The 24382-nt window shown below is 30.9% G+C and overlaps 2 protein-coding genes and 1 long non-coding RNA gene across 6 annotated transcripts; 2 read left to right on the plus strand and 1 right to left on the minus strand.

Annotated features, from left to right (window-relative positions):
• Positions 1–3797: 3797 nt before the first annotated feature.
• LOC105144027 (sodium-dependent neutral amino acid transporter B(0)AT3) lies at positions 3798–15185 on the plus strand. The gene is made up of 14 exons (XM_011052661.2): positions 3798–4427; positions 5700–5955; positions 6047–6227; positions 6300–6415; positions 6490–6597; positions 6680–6763; positions 6867–7028; positions 7096–7206; positions 7311–7512; positions 7703–7905; positions 11194–11395; positions 11611–11770; positions 11846–12109; positions 12295–15185. The coding sequence occupies exons 2-14, from the start codon at positions 5773–5775 to the stop codon at positions 12491–12493; spliced, it is 2175 nt and encodes a 724-aa protein (XP_011050963.1). The 5' UTR covers positions 3798–4427; positions 5700–5772; the 3' UTR covers positions 12494–15185.
• A 775-nt stretch (positions 15186–15960) lies between these two features.
• STUB1 (STIP1 homology and U-box containing protein 1) lies at positions 15961–23824 on the minus strand. 3 transcript variants are annotated; one of them, XM_011052662.2, is made up of 5 exons: positions 23640–23824; positions 23222–23512; positions 20990–21188; positions 20575–20900; positions 15961–16794 (listed from the first exon to the last, which is right to left on the minus strand). In XM_011052662.2, exons 2-5 carry the CDS (start codon positions 23336–23338, stop codon positions 16552–16554), a joined length of 885 nt encoding a protein of 294 aa, XP_011050964.1. In that variant the 5' UTR covers positions 23339–23512; positions 23640–23824; the 3' UTR covers positions 15961–16551. The 3 variants fall into 3 exon arrangements, with proteins under 3 accessions (XP_011050964.1, XP_087267052.1, XP_087267051.1); XM_087410926.1 differs by lacking the exon at positions 23640–23824 and adding an exon at positions 21622–21682 and having other exon boundaries at positions 23222–23342; XM_087410925.1 differs by lacking the exon at positions 23640–23824 and adding an exon at positions 21570–21682 and having other exon boundaries at positions 23222–23342.
• On the plus strand, positions 16801–21584 carry LOC147908051 (uncharacterized). Of its 2 annotated transcripts, XR_015546572.1 has the most exons (3): positions 16801–17946; positions 20438–20626; positions 20722–21584. It is a non-coding gene; the product is annotated as an uncharacterized LOC147908051 (long non-coding RNA). The 2 variants fall into 2 exon arrangements; XR_015546571.1 differs by lacking the exon at positions 20438–20626.
• Positions 23825–24382: the final 558 nt, after the last annotated feature.

A 24382-nucleotide genomic window follows, 5' to 3' on the forward strand; every position in this document is an offset into this window, starting at 1 on the left:
TTAAAGACTGCATGAACATGTTTCAGATATTAATATAAATTCAAAATCTCTATCACCGTGATCTCCAACCACCGTATTGAGGAGAATCAATCACAACTTTAAATGTGATAAAGTGGACATATTAGAGTCTTCATACAATAAAAGGTTAATATCTGAAATGATTCATATTAAAAAACAGAAATATAGAATAAACAGACAAAACGACACAGAGTCTTTGCCTGAATTGTATTCTAACATTATACATTCTCTTTCTCCCTTCTAATATCTTCTTTCCTTTTCCCGCCTGTTTTGCCGTTTTTCCGAAAAAAATATTTTTCTTCTCGACATTTCATTATCTGATATCATGAAAGTTAGATGTTCGTTACTTTTGCAAATTTGTTTAAAATAAAAAAATCAATATTGTATACGTACCACGATATGGACTATCATCTATCTACATTTTTTTCTCTCTTTTTATTAATGGACTCTCAACACATTTACTGATATTACTGACAAGGTACATTATTATTACTAATTTGTATGTATTAAATATTATTAGGTGTACAAATAAGTTTCCGCCGTTTTTAATCAAAAATTAAGCATTTATTGTGAAAGAACGATACATAATGTTTTATTGATGTAAGTCAAAATGTAAGTGCAAGTTCTTTTTGCGTTTGACACGAATCTTCATTCAATAATGCTTCCAATTCCGCGTCTTCGTACACTTTCGGCCTTCCGCTACGTTCTTTGTCTTTGACGTCAAATTCACCGTTCTTAAATTTTTGAAACTATTCACGACAACTTCTCTCACTTAAGGCAGCCTCACCATATGGTGATATGCTTCTACAAGCAATCGATGAGCCTCAGCTGCAGATTTCTTCAAATTAAAGAAGTAAATCAAAAGTTCCCGCAAATGACGCTTATTCGATTCAAAATTCGGCATTTTTGCACAAAAAAAATATATGATGCTGATACAAAAGCTAGTATTTCAAGGTTATGTTGTTGACAGATGTCCAACCTTACGATATAATGTTTTACATCAGACAATTTTAATCATAGCTTGCTAGTGGCGCCATCTTTTGTCAAACGGCGGAAACTTATTTGTACACCTAATAATTTTCTTGTTCACGGTCACTTTTTCAGAATATTGTTTTATGACTACTTTGATTTTTTAAAAATGATTCGTAGCGTACTATACGAAATGAAAAATACGGGATTAAATTATAATAGTATTGTAATATCATGTATATATTTTTGGTTTTGAACGATGTTTAAATATTACGATAACATTGAAAATGACTCGATCGGAATCGAAACGTTTGTTTTTGTCAATTGTAATTGTTATATGAATTTTTAATTTTAATTTAAATTAAAATTCTTTGCTACATTACTGGCTCTTTGCCCTTCTTTTGTACTATAATACATTGTTTTATACTTACAGTCTTATTATTATTTATTAATGTGATTAATATTTTGTAATTGTGATTAAGAAATGATTTAATAATAGAACATTTTCTAAATTTTGATTTTATGTAAATTATATTATATGAACGATTGATTAATATTTCATAATTATGGTAATTGTGATTAAGAGATGACTCAATAATAGAATACTTCCCAGTCTTAAGAAATGTTTCAACAATATAAATATAAATACTGAATGTGTGTATATATATATATATATATATATATATATATATATAATATATATATAGAGCGAGAGAGAGAGAGAGAGAGAGACCCCAAATTTCTGAAATTTAATTTTAAAAAACTGTAATAAACTTATTGTGAAAAATATTGCCTCGGCTGGGAGTCGAATTCACATCTCTTGCATTCCGTGCGAGCGTCTTAAGCTTTTAGACTACCGAGACCTTAGCAATATTCCTCGCAATAACCGATATGTAGAGAGTTACGCATTGCAGGCGAGCGTGTATAAACAATAAGATTGAAAATAAGATCGTTTATGTTAGATACATTACTTTAAATACGAAGCGCTACTACCATCTTAATGTTAAGATGTTGAATTATTATATATTAAATTATTATTTATTAAAATGAATTAATTTCAGAAATTATAATTGCGTGCCGATATGGTCGGACTTTCGGGTTCGACTCCCGGTCGAGGCAATATTTTTCACAATAAGTTTATTACAGTTTTTTAAGATTAAATTTGGGAAATTTGAGGGGATTATTAATATTTCAGATTGATTGCGTTGAAAATCCGACAACCATATCGGTACGCAATTATAATTTCTGAAATTAATTCATTTAAATGAATATATAATATATAATAGTTCAACATCTTAACATTCAGATCGTAGTGGCGCTTCGTATTTTAACATTTTAACAAACAATTTGTTTAACAATTTGTTTAACAATTTAAAATTTTAACATTTTAACAATTTGTTTATTAAATCATTTGAAAATGACATACTGATAATGATATAATTATTCAGTTTTAATATTTCGGTGATTGTGAACTTATTGCAATTTGGAAATACAATTAAAAATATTGAGAATGCTTTTAATCTTGAAATTGCAATGAGTGAATTTGAATTGCGTTACTGTCTGCAACAATCAAAGATGGAGAAGGAAGAACAACATTAGGGATATGGATATAATATGGAAAATATTCGAGGGGGAATAGTAAAATCGCCTTAATATCGCAAAAATTTCGAATAGGAATATGTGATAGAACTGTTATATTGATATCGACGATTAAATCGCAAGTTGTTTAGTTTTATTAAATTGTACACTGAGGATGACTCGATTGGGATTGAAATGTATAATTATGTTATTATATTTATTTTTTGTACTTCTAATTTAATCATTAAATATTTAATTGATTTCCAACGTTCGTTATCTAGTTGCGACTCGTAGCCTTTGATTATAAAATAATATAAATACTAATTGCAACAAATTAACATAAATCGCATGCTCCAAACGGCCCATTCGAATTTTTGGATTAATTTAAAGTAAGATATTTCAAAAGGTTACATAAATATTATGTAAGAAAATAGATATACAAAAGAAAAAGGATAATATCACTACAATTTGTAAATAAACTGTGGAAGTATATTTCTCCTTTTTATTCTCTTCTCTCCCGAGAAAATTAACATTCACGAAGTGTTAAATTAACACGTATTTCATCCAGTCGTTACGTTTAAAATATATTGTTTTTATGTTACTTGTTCGCTTATTCATAAATAGTATCATTTTTAATTGCAAGAACCTTTGAACATCAATTTCACGCAAAACCTGTAAATACATAGTCACATTATGTTAAATTAACACTCGAATATGTAAAGGAAAAGAAAAAGGAAATTCAAAATGAAACTTAATAAGAACGAGAGTGGATTTCGAGCACAAATACACAATTTATTCTCTTTTTATTTTTTATTTCAAACGAATATTTAGGAAAATGAAATACAATCGGAATAGAATGAATCGCTCAAAAACAGAAATGGTTAACGATTAAATCATCAATTCGACTTAATGTTTCATCCCTTTATTATCTGTCCCAATTTGTTAATTAAAACATCGAATTTGGGAAACCTTTCTTTTTTTTATAATAAAATACAAGATATATGTGTTCATGTGTTTCTTCCATTTATTTAGCTCTCCAGACCGTTATCTCAGGTTATCTTTTTTTTTTTAGGGTGTTATTATAATAAACGGGAGTTGTCAATATTCTTTAGTATTTATGAATTTGATCAGAATTCTGAAAGTGCCCGCTTGTTTCACCGCTTGTCTAAACAGTGCTCTCTCAGCCATTTCTCTCGCTCCGGACGTAACACTGTACCAGATCATTAAATATTACCGAATATTGAATATCCGGTGAATCACATTTTTTTCTGATTAGGATATCTGATAGAGCAATTATCCGGATATTTTCTCGGATATCCGGTCAGATATCTGGTATATGATTTTCAAAAAAATGAGATTTAGCATTAGACAGAATAAAAATTTTGCATCAATGACGCAAAATTCAATATAAGATTTTTAATATAAGATTTCAGCCGGATGTATATATTACCGGATACATGATATCCGACTATCCGACCAGATAGTAAAAAAGTACCGGATAATACCAAATATTGGATATTTCTCGGATATCCGGTACATTCCTAATATTTATTTTGACTGTATAAAATCACGATTTACGCGTTAATTTCCAGCATGGCGATAAATTGACCCGTTTTTCGCTCTCTCTCCCTACCCCTAGTGTTTTCCTCTCGGAGAAGTGCTCGCGCGCGGTTTCTTGTTCCGCGAGAGAGTCGCGGGCGAAAGAGAGGCGTCGCAGGCGCCGACGCCAGCTATTGATTCTCTTGGATATATCCGTAGTTTCAAAAGTTACTATCACACACACCAGTGGAGTGTCACCAGTGGCGAACCGCTCCTCAACCGCGGACAAGGTCTTCGCGCGTTTCCCCCTTTGGTTCCGGCAGGTGGGTAAAAGGATTTTACTTCTTTGGTTTCTGCTTCGCGACGGAAAAACGAGCGAACCGGAACAATTCCGCGCAATGTCTCTCTCGTGACGGACATGTACGTACGTCCAAATAAAGCCGCCTCGGCATTTATGTGAGGAAAGGAATTCAGATTTTTTATGTCAATCATTAATACATACAGTGAAGTGGAAGACTCGCATACGACGTTTTACACATGCATTGAAAGGCCCTATATATATGCATATTTATTTTATTAAAAGTGAATCTTTCTCTCTTTTACAAATATGCGTAGAAAATTTAATAAAACTTGCGCCTGTGCACGCGTGTTAGAACGTGCATCTACGTTAGGCAAAAATCAATTTCCAGTTTAAAGTTCTCAATCAATTTTTTTGTATATATATGCACATTTATGTAAGAAGGGCACGTGTGTATTTGAAAAGTATATGTGCACTTGATTGAGATTGACACCTATGTGAAAGTATATGTACATGTATATACATATATATGTTTATATATATGTATTATACATATCAATATAAGTTGAATCTATAAGTGTGTGTGTGTGTGTGTGTGTGTGTGTGTGTGTGTGTGTGTGTGTGCGCGCGAGCGCGTGCGTGTGTGTGTAATTTAGTTTGTTGTTTAATTGTGGCCAATATTAATTCTTTCATACAGAAATTGTCCATATACAATATATATATATATTAGGTGTTGGAATTAATTCGTAGCGTTTTTTAATGAAAGAATGTTATTTATTTCACATGAGCATTAAAAAATACATTAATGAAAGTACTTCCCATCACTTGTAAAACGCTACGAATTAATTCCAACACCTAATATATATACTTATATATATAATATATATATATTTATATTTATATATATTTATATATATATATATATATATATATATATATATTTATATTGTATATGGACAATTTCTGTATGAAAGAATTAATGTTGGCCACAATTAAACAACAAACTAAATTCGCGCAAACATGTATTGTAACGACACAAATAGCGCATTATCGACCGTAATTATTCAATTTTAATATAATTTCTCCTTTTATAGTTATTATATAATAATATATGTTTATATATTATAATATTATAATATCATATTATATTGATTTTGTATTAATTTATAATTATCACAAACATTTATTTTTCTTTTTAGGAAAATTTATAATTTTTTTATACATGATTTTTGTTGGCCACTTTGTTTAGTGTCTCCATCTTTTTATTAATAAACCATTTCAATTATTTTCTTGACAGGATGAAGCGCTTAGATCTTTTCGTTTAATAGAAATTTGACTTAAAAAAAGACTAAAACGAAAAGGGAGAAGATATGGCGAACACGGCTCATCTCGTTCGCCGGCAAAGTTCCCGCGATCTAAAGCCCCAGAAAAGTATCGATAAACTCGAGATGAAAGAGATGCGTGGTAGATTAGTGGTGGATAATCGGAAGAACGTCGTTACTGCCAATTACGGGGCCACTAATGCGGCCTTCGAAGACACCAGTCCTAATAAGGTAACATGGCTATTTATGATCATCTTTCTGCAAAAGACAAATAATAAATAAATTTCAAATGAAATGAAATGAATTTGGCTTCAATTCACAGAGTAAAATAGGAAACGGTCCCGGCAACAATGATGGCAAGGCGACTTTTCGACCGGAAGCAGGCGAAGATGAGCGTGAAAATTGGGATAGTAAGCTCACATTTCTCCTGGCGACTGTAGGATATGCAGTGGGCCTTGGAAACGTATGGCGATTCCCTTATCTAGCTCAGAAGAACGGCGGAGGTGTGTTTGCTTTGTACAGATTACTCAAGCTCTTTCTCATACAATTCTAAGCACGCGTTTTTATATTTGTAGGCGCTTTTCTGATCCCTTATTTCGTGATGCTGGCTATCGAGGGTATTCCTATATTTTATCTGGAATTGGCAATCGGCCAGAGATTGAGAAAAGGCGCTATTGGAGTTTGGAATCAGGTGAATAGAAACAAATTCAAATGAATAAATTGAAGCAAATATTTGAAGATAAGTTTTCTACTGTATCTTGAAAGGTATCCCCATATATGGGCGGCATCGGAATTAGCAGTGCCGTAGTTTCCTTTAATGTGGCTCTTTACTACAATACAATTATCGCCTGGTGCCTATTTTATTTCGTTCAGGTAAACAATTAGGATCTGCTTAATTTTGTTATTATTGACATGTCGTGCGGAATCACTCATAGAAATCTAAATCTGTTCAAAGAGTTTCCAATCGCAACTACCTTGGGCAGAGTGTCCCAATAGGTATTTTCAAAATGGATCTTACGCACCTGAACCTGAGTGTTTGGTAACGCCAAAATTTAATACGATATAATATAAGTCACTGTCTATGTGCATTTGTGCGCATATTAAGTTCGGTTTTGTTTATAATGTGAAACTTGGGTCAATAGGTCAGCAGTCCTACGCAATATTTTTGGTATCGAACCACCCTGATGATATCTAAGGACATCAATACGCCGGAAGTGTTTAATTGGAAAATTGCTCTGGCGCTAATTATTGCTTGGATTCTCGTTTACATGTGCATGATTAAGGGTATCGCGTCTTCAGGCAAAGTACGGGAGCTTTTACAGTCAAAATTAGTTATTATAACTCTTCAAGTGATCAATTTGATTTCTTTAGGTCGTATATGTAACCGCCACGTTTCCATATATTGTCCTGATTATTTTCTTCTTCCGAGGCGTGACGTTGACGGGTATGTCGGATGGTCTGCGGCATCTCTTCACGCCAAAAGTGCGTTCTCACAATTTCTTTTTTACATTAATATTATTAATTATTTTTTACATTAAAATTATTATAAACAAAGTTTAAGTAACTATTGATTCACTTTTGCATAGTGGTGGACGTTGACCGATCCTGTAGTTTGGCTGGAGGCTGGAACGCAAATCTTTTTCTCCTTAGGTCTAGCTTTCGGCGGTTTAATAGCGTTCTCTTCGTACAACCCAGTGAATAATAACTGTTACCGTGACGCCATCATGGTCAGTCTGACGAATTGCTTCACGTCTATGTTCGCGGGAATCGTCGTCTTTTCGATCATAGGTACGTGTGATTTTTTCCCCTGGAAATTTCTAATTTCTATACTTTTTCTATTAAAACTTTTAATGAGAATGTCACTCTTAAAGATTCAAAATTGAGCCATTTTTTTCAAGATTGGCTCAATTTTCACTCTTTAAAGTGAAATTCCATTCTAAAGAATTTAAAGAGTACACTTTCGATCCTGTTTGAACAGGATTTAAGGCTACCATGGTTTACGAACAATGCTTATCGGAAAAGAATAACACGTTAATAAGTATATTCGGTCATGTCGATAAAATACCTGAAGACATCCCGATTGCCGGCACGCTGCTGAATATTACGGACGGAAATGGATCACTAGATAATTTGATAATGCCAGAACTGCCCGAATGCGATTTAGAGAAGGAGTTAGATAACGTGAGTATAAAAGCGACTTTTAAAGCAACGTTAAGGTATTTCTCCGAGAAATTGAGTTTCTACAAATTTTTTTGAAATTTGGATATTATGTTTGAAATAATTTTCTCTACATATAATTAAAATTTTAAGGACTTTAACGGTGCCGAAATGGAAATATTCACTTTTAAAGTTTCAGCTTTTAACATATAAACTCTTAGGCTGGAATCAGACTATGCATTAAAGAATAAGATTAAAGATTGAAAGATTGAAGTTTGACCAATCAGAACAAAAGAAGCCAAAACTTCTTTATTCTTGTTGGAAATTTCAATCTTTAATACATAGTCTGATTCCGGCCTTATACCAAGCTTTGCCGAAGTAACGTTTTAATATTTTGCGAAACTTCTACAGATTTAAAAAAAAATAAATATATTGGGTCATCTAAAAAGTATCCGCGGTACTTTGTCACTAGATATATGACAATCAACACACATCTAGTGACAAAAAATCGCGGATACTTTTCAGATGACCCAATATAATGTAGAAATATTATAGAAACCTTATAAAAAAAATGGGGAGGCCTAGCAGTGCCGTTTCTGAATTAGAGTAATTTAAAACTGTAGTTTAATGGAATTCTCCTTCTCGCACGCCGAGATAAGATTGCGTTCCAAAATTCAACTCTCTCAACATGAGTATTATTTTATCCTTGTTGATCATCAAATGTTGAATAAAGATAAAGGATACTCGGAGTTGACAGAGTTAAGTTTTGGAACGCACTCCAAGGGATGCATCATTTGTCTTTGTTGTTTATCAATTAATAAAAAAGGATAAAACAATACATCATGCGCTTCATGCATAACTCGGAACGCACCCAAGGATATGCTGTTGTCACTAATATGCCTGATAAATACAAAAATTTGTAATTAAGCTCCAAATTATATTTATTCAAAATTTTCATATAAAAAAATGTAATCATATATTCATTCAAAATTTTGAGTTTCCAAAAAATATTTATTCACCAAAAAACTATGAATATTTAGTGAGTATTCATTCAAACAAAATATAAACTGAAAAAGAAAGCTCCAATAAGCAATCGTTACCTCTTAACTATAACCGATACTTTGATGACTTTAAGTAAAAAAAATGAATTTTATTTATTTTTGTCATTGTTATATTCACATTTTATAAAGGAAACTTAAAAATTTTGAAAAATATTTTAGAAAAGTATACATTTTTTATTTATAAATCTATCTATTTGATAAAGCGCCATACATATTTCAATATAATTTCGGTTATATGACAGTAATGTTATAAATATTTTAGGATATCTTGCGCGACATTCATTATAGTCTGTGGACATTAAATTCCAAGATATATTATTTATTCTCAATAAAAATGTCTTTGTTTAATCTATAAGTTAAACAAGAACGTCCATCGTAAGTCGCGGACTAAGCGCACGATGTAATCATAGCTATTATTTTTATAGATTTCTGTTTTCTCTTGTAGGCTTGCAAATTGCTATGTGCAGATAATACAGGATAAAAGTGAATACGAAATGAAAATATTTGTAATCATATTCAAAAAATATTCATTCAAATGGAATGAAAAAATATTTCTTCGTTTCTTAACGAATAAAAAAGAAATGTATTCGAATGAGTATTTTCATTTATTTTTTATTCATTATTCGAATATTAGGTGCATTCATCGAATACACTAGTTGCCACATTTCAACTGTCTTTAGTGTGGACTAGTGTTTGTATACACAGATATGACATTTATGCGTGTGTGCATGGGAAGAATATAAGAGGTGCGTTCGGAATTGCAAATTGGCGTCCGTTTGCTCTTCTATCTCGAAAATCGTTCGGCAACTCACATCTTTTTGCTAGATGTCATCTCATCTGCGTTCGGTATTAACATTTCTAGAGCCAATCGAGCTACCTAGATCCACTCTGGATTCAAAGACTGAGCTCGCAGAGCTAATGCAGATTTTCACGTCTAAATTAAATTCATAACCTGTATATTTATGATAATGAATCCAACTGATTCGTTAACACATAACGTACATTCACCTCTTTTATTTTACAAATAGTGTATTTGAACTGTTATAATGTCTGAGTCTACAAACGCTCAAACAAATGCTATCAAATAGAAATTGGAACATATTATGTACAATATTTAATGAGGAAAGTAAGTTTTTAATTCTTTTCCTCTTTATGAATTTGAAGTTATGTATTTGAAAACAAAGAATTTGCTAATTAGATCAAAGCTTATGTTGTACATATAGAAATAAAATCAAATTGCATTAATATATTAAAGAATATATTATTTCTATTATTTCTAACGAATATAAATCTAGTGATATAACTTATAAATTGCTGAAATTTATTTTGCAATGTAATGTTTTTTTTTTAGAAAACACCTTGCATATGAGTCTGCTACATTTATGTGTAACGATCTATTTTTAGTATAAGACCATTATCAGTTTTTAATAAAGCGAAAGAAATTGTCAATTAAGGTATTTTTTATTTATTCATAAAAATAAACAATTTCATTTTATAATATAACTTTAAAGAACAGTTTACAGTTCGGAGTAGCATTCGGAATTAATTCTTGGTACTCAGATTGCTCGAAGATCACGTAATCAAACTCGCCATCTGCTAGCTCATATCTCAAATTTATTGGGTCATCTAAAAAGTATCCGCGGTACTTTGTCGCTAGATATATGACCATCAACACATATCTAGTGACCAAAAACCGCGGATACTTTTTGGATGACCCAATACATTGCCGAACGCATCTAATGTGAACTATTGCACATAATGACGGAAAAGGGTGGGGGACGATCAATCAAATGTGAACCAAATTAAGCACGCGAATTTTAAACGCTTACCAATAATCGCTCTGTCTTAATAATAATTTGAATAGAATATTACATTCTTGAAGAAGGCAGTAGAAGCATGATTTTTGCAATTTTTTATGCGACAATTGACATAATTTTGCATACAAAATTTCACCATTACTAATTCGCGCACTCACAATAACAATAAACAAACATGTCATCACCATATTGAATTCTATAATTTGGTTCAAATGTGATTGACTGTCAGCTCTTCACTACTTTTAGACTACTGCGCATCCACGGGAATGGCTCACCTTATCCTTCCATTATGTGTGTGTACGTTCGCCTCAAAAGTTCCTCTTTTCAGAGAATCTGCGCAGAGAGATGTATTCGTAGGTTGTACGGGATTAATTTTTTAGCGCGATTGTAATCGGAGAAATAGCTTAATTACGTAACGATTACAATGATTACAGTCGGCGTCAGGTACAGGCTTGGCATTCATCATCTTCACCGAAGCGATCAATCAGTTTCCTGGTGCTCAGTTCTGGTCTGTATTGTTTTTCCTGATGCTATTCACCTTAGGAATCGATTCCCAATTTGGTACTTTGGAAGGTGTTGTTACTAGCATCGTCGATATGAAACTCTTCCCGAATTTAAGAAAAGAGATTTTAACAGGTACTTTTTGCAATAGTGAAAAGAATAGCGAAAGAAGTAATGGATACTCTTTAAATTCTTTGGAGTGAAATCTCACTCTAAAGAGAGAAAACTGAAAAAAGCTAGTTTTGAAAGAGTGGTTTAATTTTCAATTTTTAAGAGTGAGACTTTCACTTTTTAGAATGAAATTTATTCAAAAAGTTTTAGAGATTAAAATAAATTTGATTTTATATCAGGTGTTATTTGTTTGGTATGCTGTATGATCTCTATGGCCTTTGCTCATGGAGCTGGCAGTTACGTCTTCGTGCTATTCGATAGCTTCAGCGGCAATTTTCCATTGCTCATAATTGCATTCTTCGAATGTATAGGAGTGTCCTATGTCTACGGTTTGAAGAGGTAAGTACATACATAAGTTTCAGGATCAAAGATGAGTTTATTGGTATAAATATTTTGTAATTGCGATGATTCCAGATTCGCTGACGATATTGAATTGATGACCGGCAATCGTCCTGGCCTCTATTGGTTAATATGTTGGAAGTATCTTAGTCCATTGGCGATGTTGAGTATTCTAATTGCATCTTTTGTCGAAATATTTTTCGAAGGAAGCGGTTATCCAGCCTGGGTGGCGAGTAAAGGCATTACGGAAAGACAGGAATGGCCTGTTTGGGCTTTAGTGCTCATTGCTATTCTTATTCTTACTTCCGTTTTATGGATACCCGCAGTTGCTATTTGCAGGTTGGTATTAATATTCTTACTGCTTAATACTAACATAATTAATACAGCTCTTTTAATATTATATTATATTAATTATTATATATTAATTAATAAATAACATTTATTGTAACATTATAATATTAATATTGATTAATACTATATTTTACTTTATATGCAATTTATCAATTTTCAATGATCCTTTCCAGATATTTTGGAATTCTCATCATTGATGACAACGAAAAGGCCTGGTTCCCCGCGGCAGACTTGAAAGAATTCCACGGAATTATGCCGCATGAAGTGACAGTGGCTGAGACATTGCTATTTTGCATCAGGAGTGATGGTTCCGAAGGATTGTGCTGTCCTACGGGTGGTCCCAGTGACGATGAAGATGAAGATCTCACCTAGGATCAATCTCAATCGCGACGCGCGTTTCCGTGGATAATTTCGTCTCAAGAAACACTCTATCTCATTCTGTGACGACCATTTTCGACTGCTGCTGTTGCTGTTTTGTCGAAAATAGCTGCTGTCAATCTGGTCGATTTGTAGTCAGCGCATCTGCGTGGTAGGATTTTGTCTATTGTGTCAATTAACGTAAGCTTCGGCGATAGAAGCCGTTTCTTCATAATTCGAAGACGGAGATACATTCATAGAAGATTAATTTTATTTCTTCTTTTTTTTTGATCATCTTTAATAGTTGTTAACTATTAAATTCAATTTTTTTTATTAAAGAAAACTCTGATTAAAGATATTTAGGATTTTGGATTTAACTATTTAGTACCGATGAAGTATTCTCGATAAATACTTGTATGTATACATGTTTATTCGAGAACATTTTTAAATGTATCTTCGCCTGAGAGATATAATTTGTTTCCAATTTTGAGTTTTTTAACTATGTGAAATGGTTTTCGAAGCTTTGCAAATATCAAAGCATATTAGTCAACAATCTGCATACAGTTTTTCGAACGAATCGCGCGTCGCGTGGACGGTAAAGAAAAATAATCTTTTGCAGAAAAAAATTGCCTATTGTACAAGTTAACAATGAAACATTTACTCTTTAGCGATTGCGATTAACGTCAAATTCAATAAGATTAGTGGTAGGAACCGTCCAGTGGACTTGGGTGGATATACCCAAAATATTGTTTTAGATAGATAGTCTTGGATCAAAACATTTGGATCCTTGGATCTATGGATATTTGAAGATTGAAGATTTTGAATATCAATGGATCTAAAGACCTAATAATCCTATAAATAGTCAAAAATCCAAGAAAGCAAATAAATAAATAAAAAGATGGGGACATTCAGGTATATAAAAGCATAAGACAAGCTCGAATAAGGTTCTCAGAAAATTCAAATATATAAATTTAAGATATAAATATTCGAAAGAATACGAGATTCTGCCAAAGATCTAAGGATCCAAGAATCCACGATTGATTATGTGGATTGATAACGTAACAACAATGAACATAAAGAGGATAAAATTTATGACAATAATTGGACTAAATCATGCTTGACAATAATATTAACAGTGCGTAGCATGTGATGCGCACTCGAGGATGCCTGAAAAGCCGGAAGGCAATTAATTCGACCGAAAGAACTGGTTTCTTCGGACTAAGAGATATTATCGTACCAGCCATAGGTTAATCAACTAATTAGTTTTACGTAGGTCAATTAAGATTCTGATTTCCTGTTATATATGTTTAATTTCGACCTGGGCAGCGATGTAATTTTTTCGTTAAAGCGGTAACGTGAAAATTTTTTTGTGTGTATATGTCATACATATATACACATACAAAAAATTTTCACTTTTCATATTTTCGCCCTAGGAAAAAAATTACATGATCGCTATCCTTATGTGAAATAAAAAAAAAAATATATATATATATATATATATATATTTTCCAGGGTGTATCTGAAATAACGCCCACTAATCATACAATGCTATTTCTAATAAAAAACTGAGTTGAAAAGTCTTCTATCATTTTGTAATTTTCGTAATAGTTAATGAGATATTAATTTCTAAAAATTGCTGAATAAATGGATAAAATTGATGTATAAGACAATTTTAAGATATCTTTCTGTATTCTTTGTGAAATATTTTGAAGATGTTTTTTAAGGAACTCTTAAAAATACTTTAAAGTTGTCATGTACATCGCGATTTTAGGCATTTTGCTCATTCGGTGATTAAAAGAATATTGCGAAAATTGCAAGATGGTAGAGAACTTTTTGACTCTCAGTTTTTTATTAGCACTAATCAAGTGGACGTTATTATTAGGAATAGCACTAATTAAGTGGACGTTATTTCAGGTACACCATGTATATATAATGTATACTTCGTTGTATTTGATTTAAGGAAAAAAACTGAAATCTAGATCGAAATTGAACATTAAAGATATTTTCGAATATTCCACATAATCTTCCAGTTTTTTGCAACAATATTCAAATGGCCTGATATCTTTCAGTGATATTTTAAATTTAACTCTTTGCACTAAATATCTTTCTATGTTAAAAGAAAAAATAGTTGTATTATTTTATACAAGAAATTTTATTATATTCAATTATATATTTATATGTTTATATAGAATTTAATTATTATTCATTATATGTTTATATAGATTAGATTTCTTGCATTAGAATATAAAAATATAAATATAAATCTCTCTCTTCCCCCTCCTCTCCCTCTCCCTCCCTCCCCCTCCCCCATATTATCGAATATGTTTATATATGCATTAATGTGATTAACAAAATTTTATAAGGTTTAATTTACAATTAAAACTTTTTATTATACATTAAAATATTTTAGTGCAAAGAGTTAAAAAGTTAATACTACTCAGTTGTGGAGTATTCGCCTAAAACGTACAAATGTTAACGCGGACAATAAATAGAATTTCCTTTCTTCGAGTATATTAGCAAAGATAAACAAAGAGATAACTGCATTAGCAATTGTTAAGCGACTAATTAATAATAATAGTAGTCCTCAATTAAGCAATGACGAAATCGTCATTGATTAATTAATGACGAAAGATATATCACATATCTTAATATCATATCATTTATTACATTTTATCTTATACTCTCTCGATCTTCCCCAAAAGAAAAAGACTTTGTTAGAAATAGAAAAATGCGTTTTATAATGTATTCTTAGAAATGTTGGTATTATTCATATGAATTGAAGATTATTTCTTTATCTTTTAATGAATGCTACTGTATTTTTTTACTTTGACTGTTGACTTTTATCTTCCATTATTTTTCATCCGACATCTCTAAATTCTAATGTTTTAATTTTTAAAATACAATCGACAATCTCAAATTTAATTTCATTAACATCCATTTTACCAATATAGATTAATTTTAACTTTTTGATTTAAATTATTTTTTATCTTCCAGTTGTAAAAATTAAAAGAAGATAAAGAGTAAATTAAATCAAAATTAAAGTTAATTATTATGGTAGAAATAGACAGAAAAGAGTAAATCTAAAAAAATATATTAAGAGGAGAAAATGTTGCAGCAGTTTATTGTCGTCGTGGCTGCTATAACTGGAGCTACAAAAAGAGTGATCTATCCTATTGCACTTTTGTTAATCATATATTGTCGATGTAGCTTGCGCAATAACAATACACCGACGGCGGACGGTAGTAATTATTATTACATATAATTGCGACGATTGCGATACATATATACAATAATATTGCGTAAAACTGTACATATATATATATATATATATATATACACATCAATATATTGTTGTCAGTTGAATGTTAAAATAAATACCTTGAGTGGATTCAGATCTCTCTTCACTAGATATTTGAGAAATTATCGTAAAATAATTAAAATTACTTTCCTCTAGCGTGCAATATTATGGTAAAAACGTGAGATTTTGGTGATAAAATAAATAATTTATTTATAGTAAAACAAAGAATTACAGATGCTATATAGTGCTTACTATTCTATATTTTTTTTTTGAGCCATTATGTTGAAACTTTCACTCAATTCTTGAGCTTTCGTTTAACTCCTTAAAATTTCGATTTCACGTTTTTATTATACGCAACCATTATGAAAATTTTGTCTTTGTAAATCAGAGATTATTGATCGATAGATAAATTAATAAATTCTATATATGTAATTAATAATAATAATTGTATATATGTAGCACTTATAGAATTATATATATATATAACCTGTACGTGTTTACATGATCCTTATCATCGTTAACTATTTATTAGTATTACTTACAATAGCTACTTCAATAACAATAGCTTCCACGTCTCATATGGCGTGTAAAAATATTTACGGTAACAAGATACTTAATTCTTTACATGTACAGTCTATTTTACATTTTCTCTTGAGATTTTTCTTTTAGATGTATCCTCTAAATCTCTTCAATCAAAACATGTATTATCTTCCTCTGTTGTTAAAAATCGCCACCACCTTAACTTAAACCTATGGCAGTAAGCTACGTATCGGCATTAGTAATGTAAGGCCCATTCATTATCCTGTAGGAAGGTATCAACTACTTCTTTCATCGCCAAGTTTGGGATTAGCTGATCTTGCGTCAAACGTACTCGCGTGACTGGATCGAAGTGGCCAACTCGTTGGAGATGTTCCTCGATGTCCTTCCGTTCGTATGTAATTCCACTAGGCGTAATTACTGGTTCCTGCAGGATTTCGAAACTAATCTTGCCGCACAAGTAATCCGGTACTTCTCTTTTCTACACAAAATTTATTTGTATTAATATAGGATTTGTTAGCGAAATAGAAAAAAATTTTCCCTGATTTTTCTCTGATTAAAGCCTGAAAAGAATATTGAATAAAAACAAAGAAGAAATATAATTTATTAATTAGAAATGAAAAGTTATAAGTTATGAAAAATATACAATAAAAAATTATAATGGAAAATGACAAAATAAAACTTTTATCATATTTTTTAAAGCATTTTTAACATAAAAAAACTTCAATCTTATACTTTTAAGATATGTATTAATTCTTTTTATCTGTTTCTGCATTTCTTCTTGAATTCTTGTCAGATCTTGAATTTCTTGATTTTTGAATTATTTAATTCATTTCATCGAATCTGTTTTGCATATTAATTGCTCTTATTAATAATATATTTTTTCACTAAAATATTATGTTCTAATTACCATTTTGTTCTAATTAGCAATTTTTTATCTTAATAGTATATAATTTTGAAGCATTTCTCGCAGTAAATTTAAAAAAAATACATTATTGTAAATATTTGTATAACATTGTAAATATTTTGTATAATTTTTTTTATAATTGCTGTGAGTGATTTACGAAACGTCATTCATAAATATCTTGGTTTTTAAAAATCAAGACATTATAGTTTCTAAATAAAGATAAATTTATAATGGCTCAATAATAAACAAAAATAAATAACAGAAGGACTAAGAGTCAAATTTTTCGTATATTTAAATTCTTAAAAACACATACGTTTCGATCTATTTGTCAGGTCATCCTCAGTGTGAGAAGGAACAGTCGGTCAACAAAAAGCTGGCGGACTCCTGAAGGAGTGAAGTTTCGCCTGGCATAATGCATGCTGACACGGCGGAAGGGGTTGGGACAGTCTGCTGAGAGACCCAACTCGGGCCCTCTAACATCAACGAGGCGGAGCGGAGTGGATGGGTGTTCTCTACTCCGCTCGTCGGGTGGTCACCCGACAGCTGGGAACGGCAAAGTTCTCGGCGAGATAGGGCCGACCCGAAGTCGACGGATCTCGGGGGGAGAGGGGATCTCCGGAAGTATGCTGCACGCGTTCCTGGAGACCTCCGGTCAGAATCGGAGTAGGACACTCGGAGGGATTTTAGTGGGTGCAAACCCCACATAACCCCAGGCTTTCCCCCGAGGTATTTCGTTAGGCATTTCCCATACATAAAAAAAAGGTTATCCTCAATGTATACATGTAAAATGATTAAATACAATTTCTGTAAATTATAGTTATGCGAAGTAGTGAACCTATTTTTTCGTATCTATAATATTTTCAGTCGCAACAATGCAATGCTTTCAATCTTATCATCTTTGTTACAATCTTCTATTACATCGGTTGCAATTTGTCCGTAATGATAATAAAATTAGTTGAACATGTAGATCATTCCGTAAAATTGTGCAAGCACACATTTTCAATGTGAAGGTTTAGCCAGAATAATCCAGTGATTGAAATAATACGTCAAATTAATGTAACAGAGGCAAATGCAATTAGAGTTAAGAAAATTGAAAACAGTAATTTCTAATGGAACTGTTTTTAATTTTCTTAACTCTAATCGCATTTGCCTCTGTTACATTAATTAATTTGATGTATTGTTTCAATCACTGGATTATTCTGGCTAAACCTTCACATTGAGAATGTGTGCTTGCACAATTTTACGGAATGATCTACATGTTCAACTAATTTTATTATCATTACGGACAAATTGCAACCGATGTAATAGAAGATTGTAACTACGAAGATGATAAGATTGAAAGCATTGCATTGTTACAGAATGACGCTACATGTTCAACTAATTTTATTATCGTTACGGATAAATTGCGATCGATGTAATAAAAGAATGTAACTACAAAGATGATAAGATTGAAAGCATTATTGCATTGTTGCGACTGAAAATAGATATGAAGAAAGGTCCACTACTTTGCGTAACTATAATTTGCAGAAATTATATTTAACCGTTTTATGATTTTTATTAAATTTTGCGTTAATTTATCAACATGTATACACTGAGGATGATAAATAGGTCGAAACGTATGTGTTTTTAAGAATTTAAATACGAAAAACTTAGCCCTTCTGTTATTCATTTTTGTTTATTATAGTTTCTCTTTTTAATCCTTACTATACACCTTAGTTTTTGGTCTCCTTACTACGTATAATCTTTCGTATCCTGGATTAATTCTCATCACTTTTACAAGTGTGTAAAAATTATTAAGCAATTTTTACGTATATTTTGACATCTTTAGAAAGTATTTATAAAGTTGTATATTTATGAATTGTCATATTTGTGACAATATTGTAACATATACATAATTGTTGTATTGTATATACAGGACAACAAATAATCCAAAAATCTGTATTAAGGATTAACTATGTCTACTAATGACTTTTTACAAAAAATGCTTTTTGCTCTTTGTAAAATTGAAAAATATTTACAACGCTTTCTTAAATAATTAAAAAAAAATGTATTTAATAATTTTTAAAGAAATAAAGTTTAGAATTAGTATTACAGTGATTTAATTTATCTTAGGTAATAAATTTCTTATTTCTCTAACTTTTCCTGATTTTTTTTTATCACCAATACCTTGTAATAGGATTAATATTACAGAATTGTATTATTGTACTGATATTGCATTAGAATTTTATAGCCTTGGCCATAAGTATTTTCAATAAAGCATTTTCAATTTATTATATTTTTTCAAAAAAGAGTAATAAAAGCCAAAGGAAAATTAATAAAATATTAGAATGTTTTATTAAAAAAAAAGAAACAAAAATTGCCAATTAAGAGCCAACGCTGTTAAACGATACGCAAAGAAATCTTTGTTAATATTTAACAAACGTGCATATATATGTTTCGATCAACGTTTTCGGTCTTTATCAATGCAAATACAAAAATACAAGCTATTATTAATATATAAATATAACGAATGACAGCGAATGTCCTATAGTTACGTGTAAACAGCGCATGATATCTTGCATAATGATCATCTAGTTATTGCAGAAGTCAGAGTTGTGAACAGAAAAAAGTTCATAATTAAGGGTGTATTATAACAATGGCTAATTGTTAGATAAACCAATATATAAACGTCAGTCATTATACAATTAATGTCTTCAATCGATGTATTGTCAGTAGAACAAGCCATCTTATATTAATCTAAAAATGAGAACGATATGGAAAGATTTTAACTGCTGTATCAAACGAAAATTATAAAGCAAAATAAAATTTCGTGACTGTGTCAGTTGAGTTATTGCTCTAACTCTCAACCGACATTCGCTGTCATTCGTTATATTTATGTATTAGTAATAGTTTGTATTTTTGTATTTAATAAGGACCGAAAACGTTGATCGAAACGCATATATGCACGTTTGTTAAATATTAATAAAGATTTCTTTGCGTTAACAGCATTGGCTCTTAATTGGCAATTTTTATTTCCTTTTTTTATATTAGATTTATCATTCAGAGCCGTATTTATTATTATAAATATTTTATTAATTCTCCTTTGGCTCTTATTATCACCTTTTTAAAATATTAGAATATTTTATTAATACTATAAATTTAATCACAATTTTATATAAATAAATAAAATTTTTATTCTCAATAAAATTGTTTGTAATTTATTTTTTTATATATGTAGAATGTTTGTATCCATTTATGGAGATGCTCTATACTTAATAACCAAGTATAATATTATATTAATTGTATATTGTATTAATAAAATCGTGGAATATGAAAGCAAAAAATTATTCTAAAAAAAGTAACAGAGATACGAACCCGCCTTCTCTCATCTATTTTGGCGAAGAGATCATTAAGTCTCGATATACAGGTATCTCTCTTCTCTTCGATCTCTTCTTTTCTTCTAGCAAATTCTGCTGAATTTGTTTCAACATTAGAATCTTTTGACGTTTCTTGTTCTTGCAGAGTTGCCAAGTTACGCTTTGCATCATCTATGATCAGCTGATTCAGATAAGTTTGCAATTCGATATCTTGGGAAATTCTTTGTTCCTCTCTTACTTGGAATCTACGTTTTTTGGCTTGGCGCAATACACTGGTGATATCATCACCATAGTTCAGCTTCTGTTCTTTCGCCAAGTCTACAGCTATGTTGTTTGAAATAAGTATAATCCTGTATTATAAATCTACTTTACAATTGAAAAAAAGGGAATATAATTTATCTCGCTGTATTTACCTCTTTGCAGATATTTGACAGCTTCATCAAAAAGCTCCAATTCCAATAGAGCAAGTCCCAAGAAGAAATGACCCTTCATCAAACAAGGATCTATATCCAACGCCCATCTGCAATCCTTGCACACAGATTCCCATCGTTTCAGTTTCAAGTGACACAATGCCCGATTTGTGTAATATAATGCCTGACCTGGATTCTTCATCTCAAATAAAGTAAAAAAAAAAAAAAATATTAATACAAATAAGCGAAGGCAAGCCATATTTGGTCAAAGCAGATTAACTCTTGATGCTTAATAATATTTTTGCATGATTTTTACAATTTTTCTAGGTAATCAGAAAAATATTAATAATAAATAAAAAGAGGATTGCTCCTACAGAAATAAAATCATTCTTTTTTTATTTATATGTATGATATTGTTTCGTCTAGAAACGTCATGGTGGAATTAGACTATGATCCAGAAAAGTTATTTTATAAGTTGCTCTTTAAGTTATCTTGCTGTGTTTGATATAAAAATTGTGTACAAAAGTAATATAAAATTGGAGTGAATGATAACATAATAACATAAAAAATAAAGTATCCTTACAGTTATTATACTCAATTTTTTTTTTATAAAAAGTAATAATTTGTAAAGTAACCTTCCTATCTCTGGTTTTATCCTATTTTTCCCTTGTACTCAAACTAAAAGTAAAAATTATCCTGTAAAAAATTGGATTTAAATTAAAAATTCAGTAAAAATAAATTTTTTTACTTGAATATGCATTTTCCTTAAGTATTTGACATTTGATAGAATTCATGAATTTACGTATTTATCAAAAAGATTTCTGTTTACAGATAGCTGTAAACAATCAAAATATAATACAGGTACTAAAGTTGCGTTTGGTTTTAGCGTTTTTAGCATTTCTATCTTTGTTTTACATCTACAATAGAAACAAAATGATAATAAGCCCGTTCTTTTTAGCTAAAAACAAACTTCTTTCACATGTATGTATCTCTTTTCTCTGTGGAGAAAAAAAGAAAAATAAACCAAAAGTTCAACAAAAAAAAAACAAGCTTCATAAGTATTTAAAGTGCTTGAGCGACTAAACTGAACACAATTTAAAGTGACATTGGCTCCAGATATAATATATAGATATAATACAATACTTATACAATTTCGAAAAGATATCAGCAGAGAAAACAGCTTTGCAATTGTTGTAAAACTTTTAACATGACTAGTTTATACATTTAGATTTAGTAATGCGCTAAAATCATGACCAATCAATATTAAAGAATTTTATAACAGTTGCAAAATTATTTTCTCTACTGAATACAATCATTATCAATTCATCATCAACAACGTAAAGACTCGTTATTTAAAATTATAAAAACAAAAGACATTAAATAATATTAAATTAACGTGTATATATATATATATATAAAGCGTTTTAAACGATATTAAGAAAAATGAATTCTATATTTTTTCATGATGTTGATAAAAAACAGTTTTTTATTGTAAGAAACCGATTTTTTATTCGATGCTTTTGTTTCAAAGTAAAAAAAATTGTTTTTTATTTCATCTTTAGTTTAAATGATCGAATTTAAAAAGTGAAGCCCGAACTCCGATCAGATCGCTGTTTTACCGATGCGACACATCAATATATCTTTATATATTACATCAATATCGCACTCTTACCATACGTAAAAATTAACTAACTAATCTTTCGTATTAAGTATCTACCTAATTCTAAGTCTCAATATTAGTTGTTCATGTAATCTCTAGTCCAAATCAATATTGTTTTATATGAAGTACAAAACTCGTATATAAAGCAAATATTATTACGAGTCGACATTAAAATTGTAATTTTCTACCTTTTTTTCATTTTTGGCGTAAAGTCGATTGGTTTGGACTACATTATCGTATATATTTTAATTATGGAGAAGGATTTTTTAATCTGTAAAAGCAGTTAGAAAAATATTTGTTTGAAAAAACAGATTCACTTTAGGATCCCCTTAAATCACCCTCGCTTTCGCCAAATTCTAGTTTGAATGCCAGGCGCTAGGGGCACCATCGTGGCTCCTGCTCGTTATCGCTGGCACACTGCGTGTGATTCGTGATTCAAAACAAAAAATATTTTGCTGCAATACAATACTATAGCGAGAGCGAGTAGGCGCACGAAGATGCGCGACATAATTCAAAGTCACGGTTCACGTGATTGTGCGACATTGAGCGTGCATCAGAAATATCATTATACTTACGATCGCCTTTGTGTAGCAACTGGCTGCGTCTTCGTATTTGTGCAGATCGAAAAGACGGTTACCCTGTTCCTTCAATTCCTTATCGGACAGGTTTGCCGTCGAATACATTTTACTCATAATGGCAGCTCGTGATCACGTTGCATGCACGAAATCAATTAATCTTTTATATTTTTCTTTTATGATTGAAAACGCACAAGTGCGAAAATGACCGATACCCTTTGTCTAACCTCAAACGGACGCTCAATATTTCATCTTTGTTTCGTCCACACACAGTCTTCGTTTGACGCGACTCTACAAAAAGTAGAATCTACAATTCGATACCGCTACCATCTTGAGAAATATTTAGAAACACAAAAAGCAGAGGAACCTGCCTTATTAACAGTAGATATGAGTTCATTTTTGCAAAATTCGTTTTTACCTATAACGTCGATAGATTTTGGGGATCCTGTAACGAAATCGACCTCCGATGGTTGAGCGCCTCACTTACATGGAATTAAAAAGGTCGATAATTTATCGAATAATAATCTATTAATTATATTTTCAATTTCATACTACACTATTAATAAAAAGGATGCCAAGTATACGCGCTATCTGAATGTTTTGCGTGAGCAAAGTGATGCCATAGCAGGGTTGCCAAGTCTCGGGAAATTTCCTGAGATTCAATGGGCGCGTTCAAGACAAAGCTGCTAACCTGGTTGCCGAGCGATTGAATGTAATTGGTTGGATCTATAAGTAATAACCAATCATATTCATTTGGTCGGCAAGCAGGCTAGTCGCTTTGTCAACTTGAACGCGTCCAATGAATTGATGAATTTGATAAATTGATAGGAAAACAGGATTTTAGTCGAAATCTACTGAAATTTTTAAACTTTTCCAATATTTAAGGAAAAATTTCAGGAAATTTTATAATTTTTTAAGTACAACAAAAAGTTACAACACAACATGGTAAAAAATTTTTCATGTATGAAATGTATAAATATTGGGTCATCTAAAAAGTATCCGCGGTACTTTGTCACTAGATATATGACCATCAACACACATCTAAAATATAAATGAATGTATAAATATATATGTATAACATACATAAAATGCATAAATATTTATAAACATGTATAATTATATATGAAGTATGTCCATACATGTTCATATATTCTTCTTTCT

The sequence above is a fragment of the Acromyrmex echinatior genome, chromosome 11, assembly GCF_024713525.1.
Source record: "Acromyrmex echinatior isolate Ae372 chromosome 11, ASM2471352v2, whole genome shotgun sequence".
Lineage (NCBI taxonomy): Eukaryota > Metazoa > Arthropoda > Insecta > Hymenoptera > Formicidae > Acromyrmex > Acromyrmex echinatior.

Coding starts and splice junctions, on each gene's coding strand:
- LOC105144027 (XM_011052661.2), top strand. CDS start 5,773: ATGGCGAACACGGCTCATCTCGTTCGCCGGCAAAGTTCCCGCGATCTA. Junction 6,598..6,679: donor GCCTATTTTATTTCGTTCAG/GTAAACAATTAG, acceptor ATCTGTTCAAAG/AGTTTCCAATCGCAACTACC. Junction 11,396..11,610: donor AAGAAAAGAGATTTTAACAG/GTACTTTTTGCA, acceptor ATTTTATATCAG/GTGTTATTTGTTTGGTATGC.
- STUB1 (XM_011052662.2), bottom strand. CDS start 23,338: ATGAGTAAAATGTATTCGACGGCAAACCTGTCCGATAAGGAATTGAAG. Junction 20,901..20,989: donor TGTCAAATATCTGCAAAGAG/GTAAATACAGCG, acceptor CAAACAACATAG/CTGTAGACTTGGCGAAAGAA. Junction 16,795..20,574: donor AAATAGATGAGAGAAGGCGG/GTTCGTATCTCT, acceptor AATTTTGTGTAG/AAAAGAGAAGTACCGGATTA.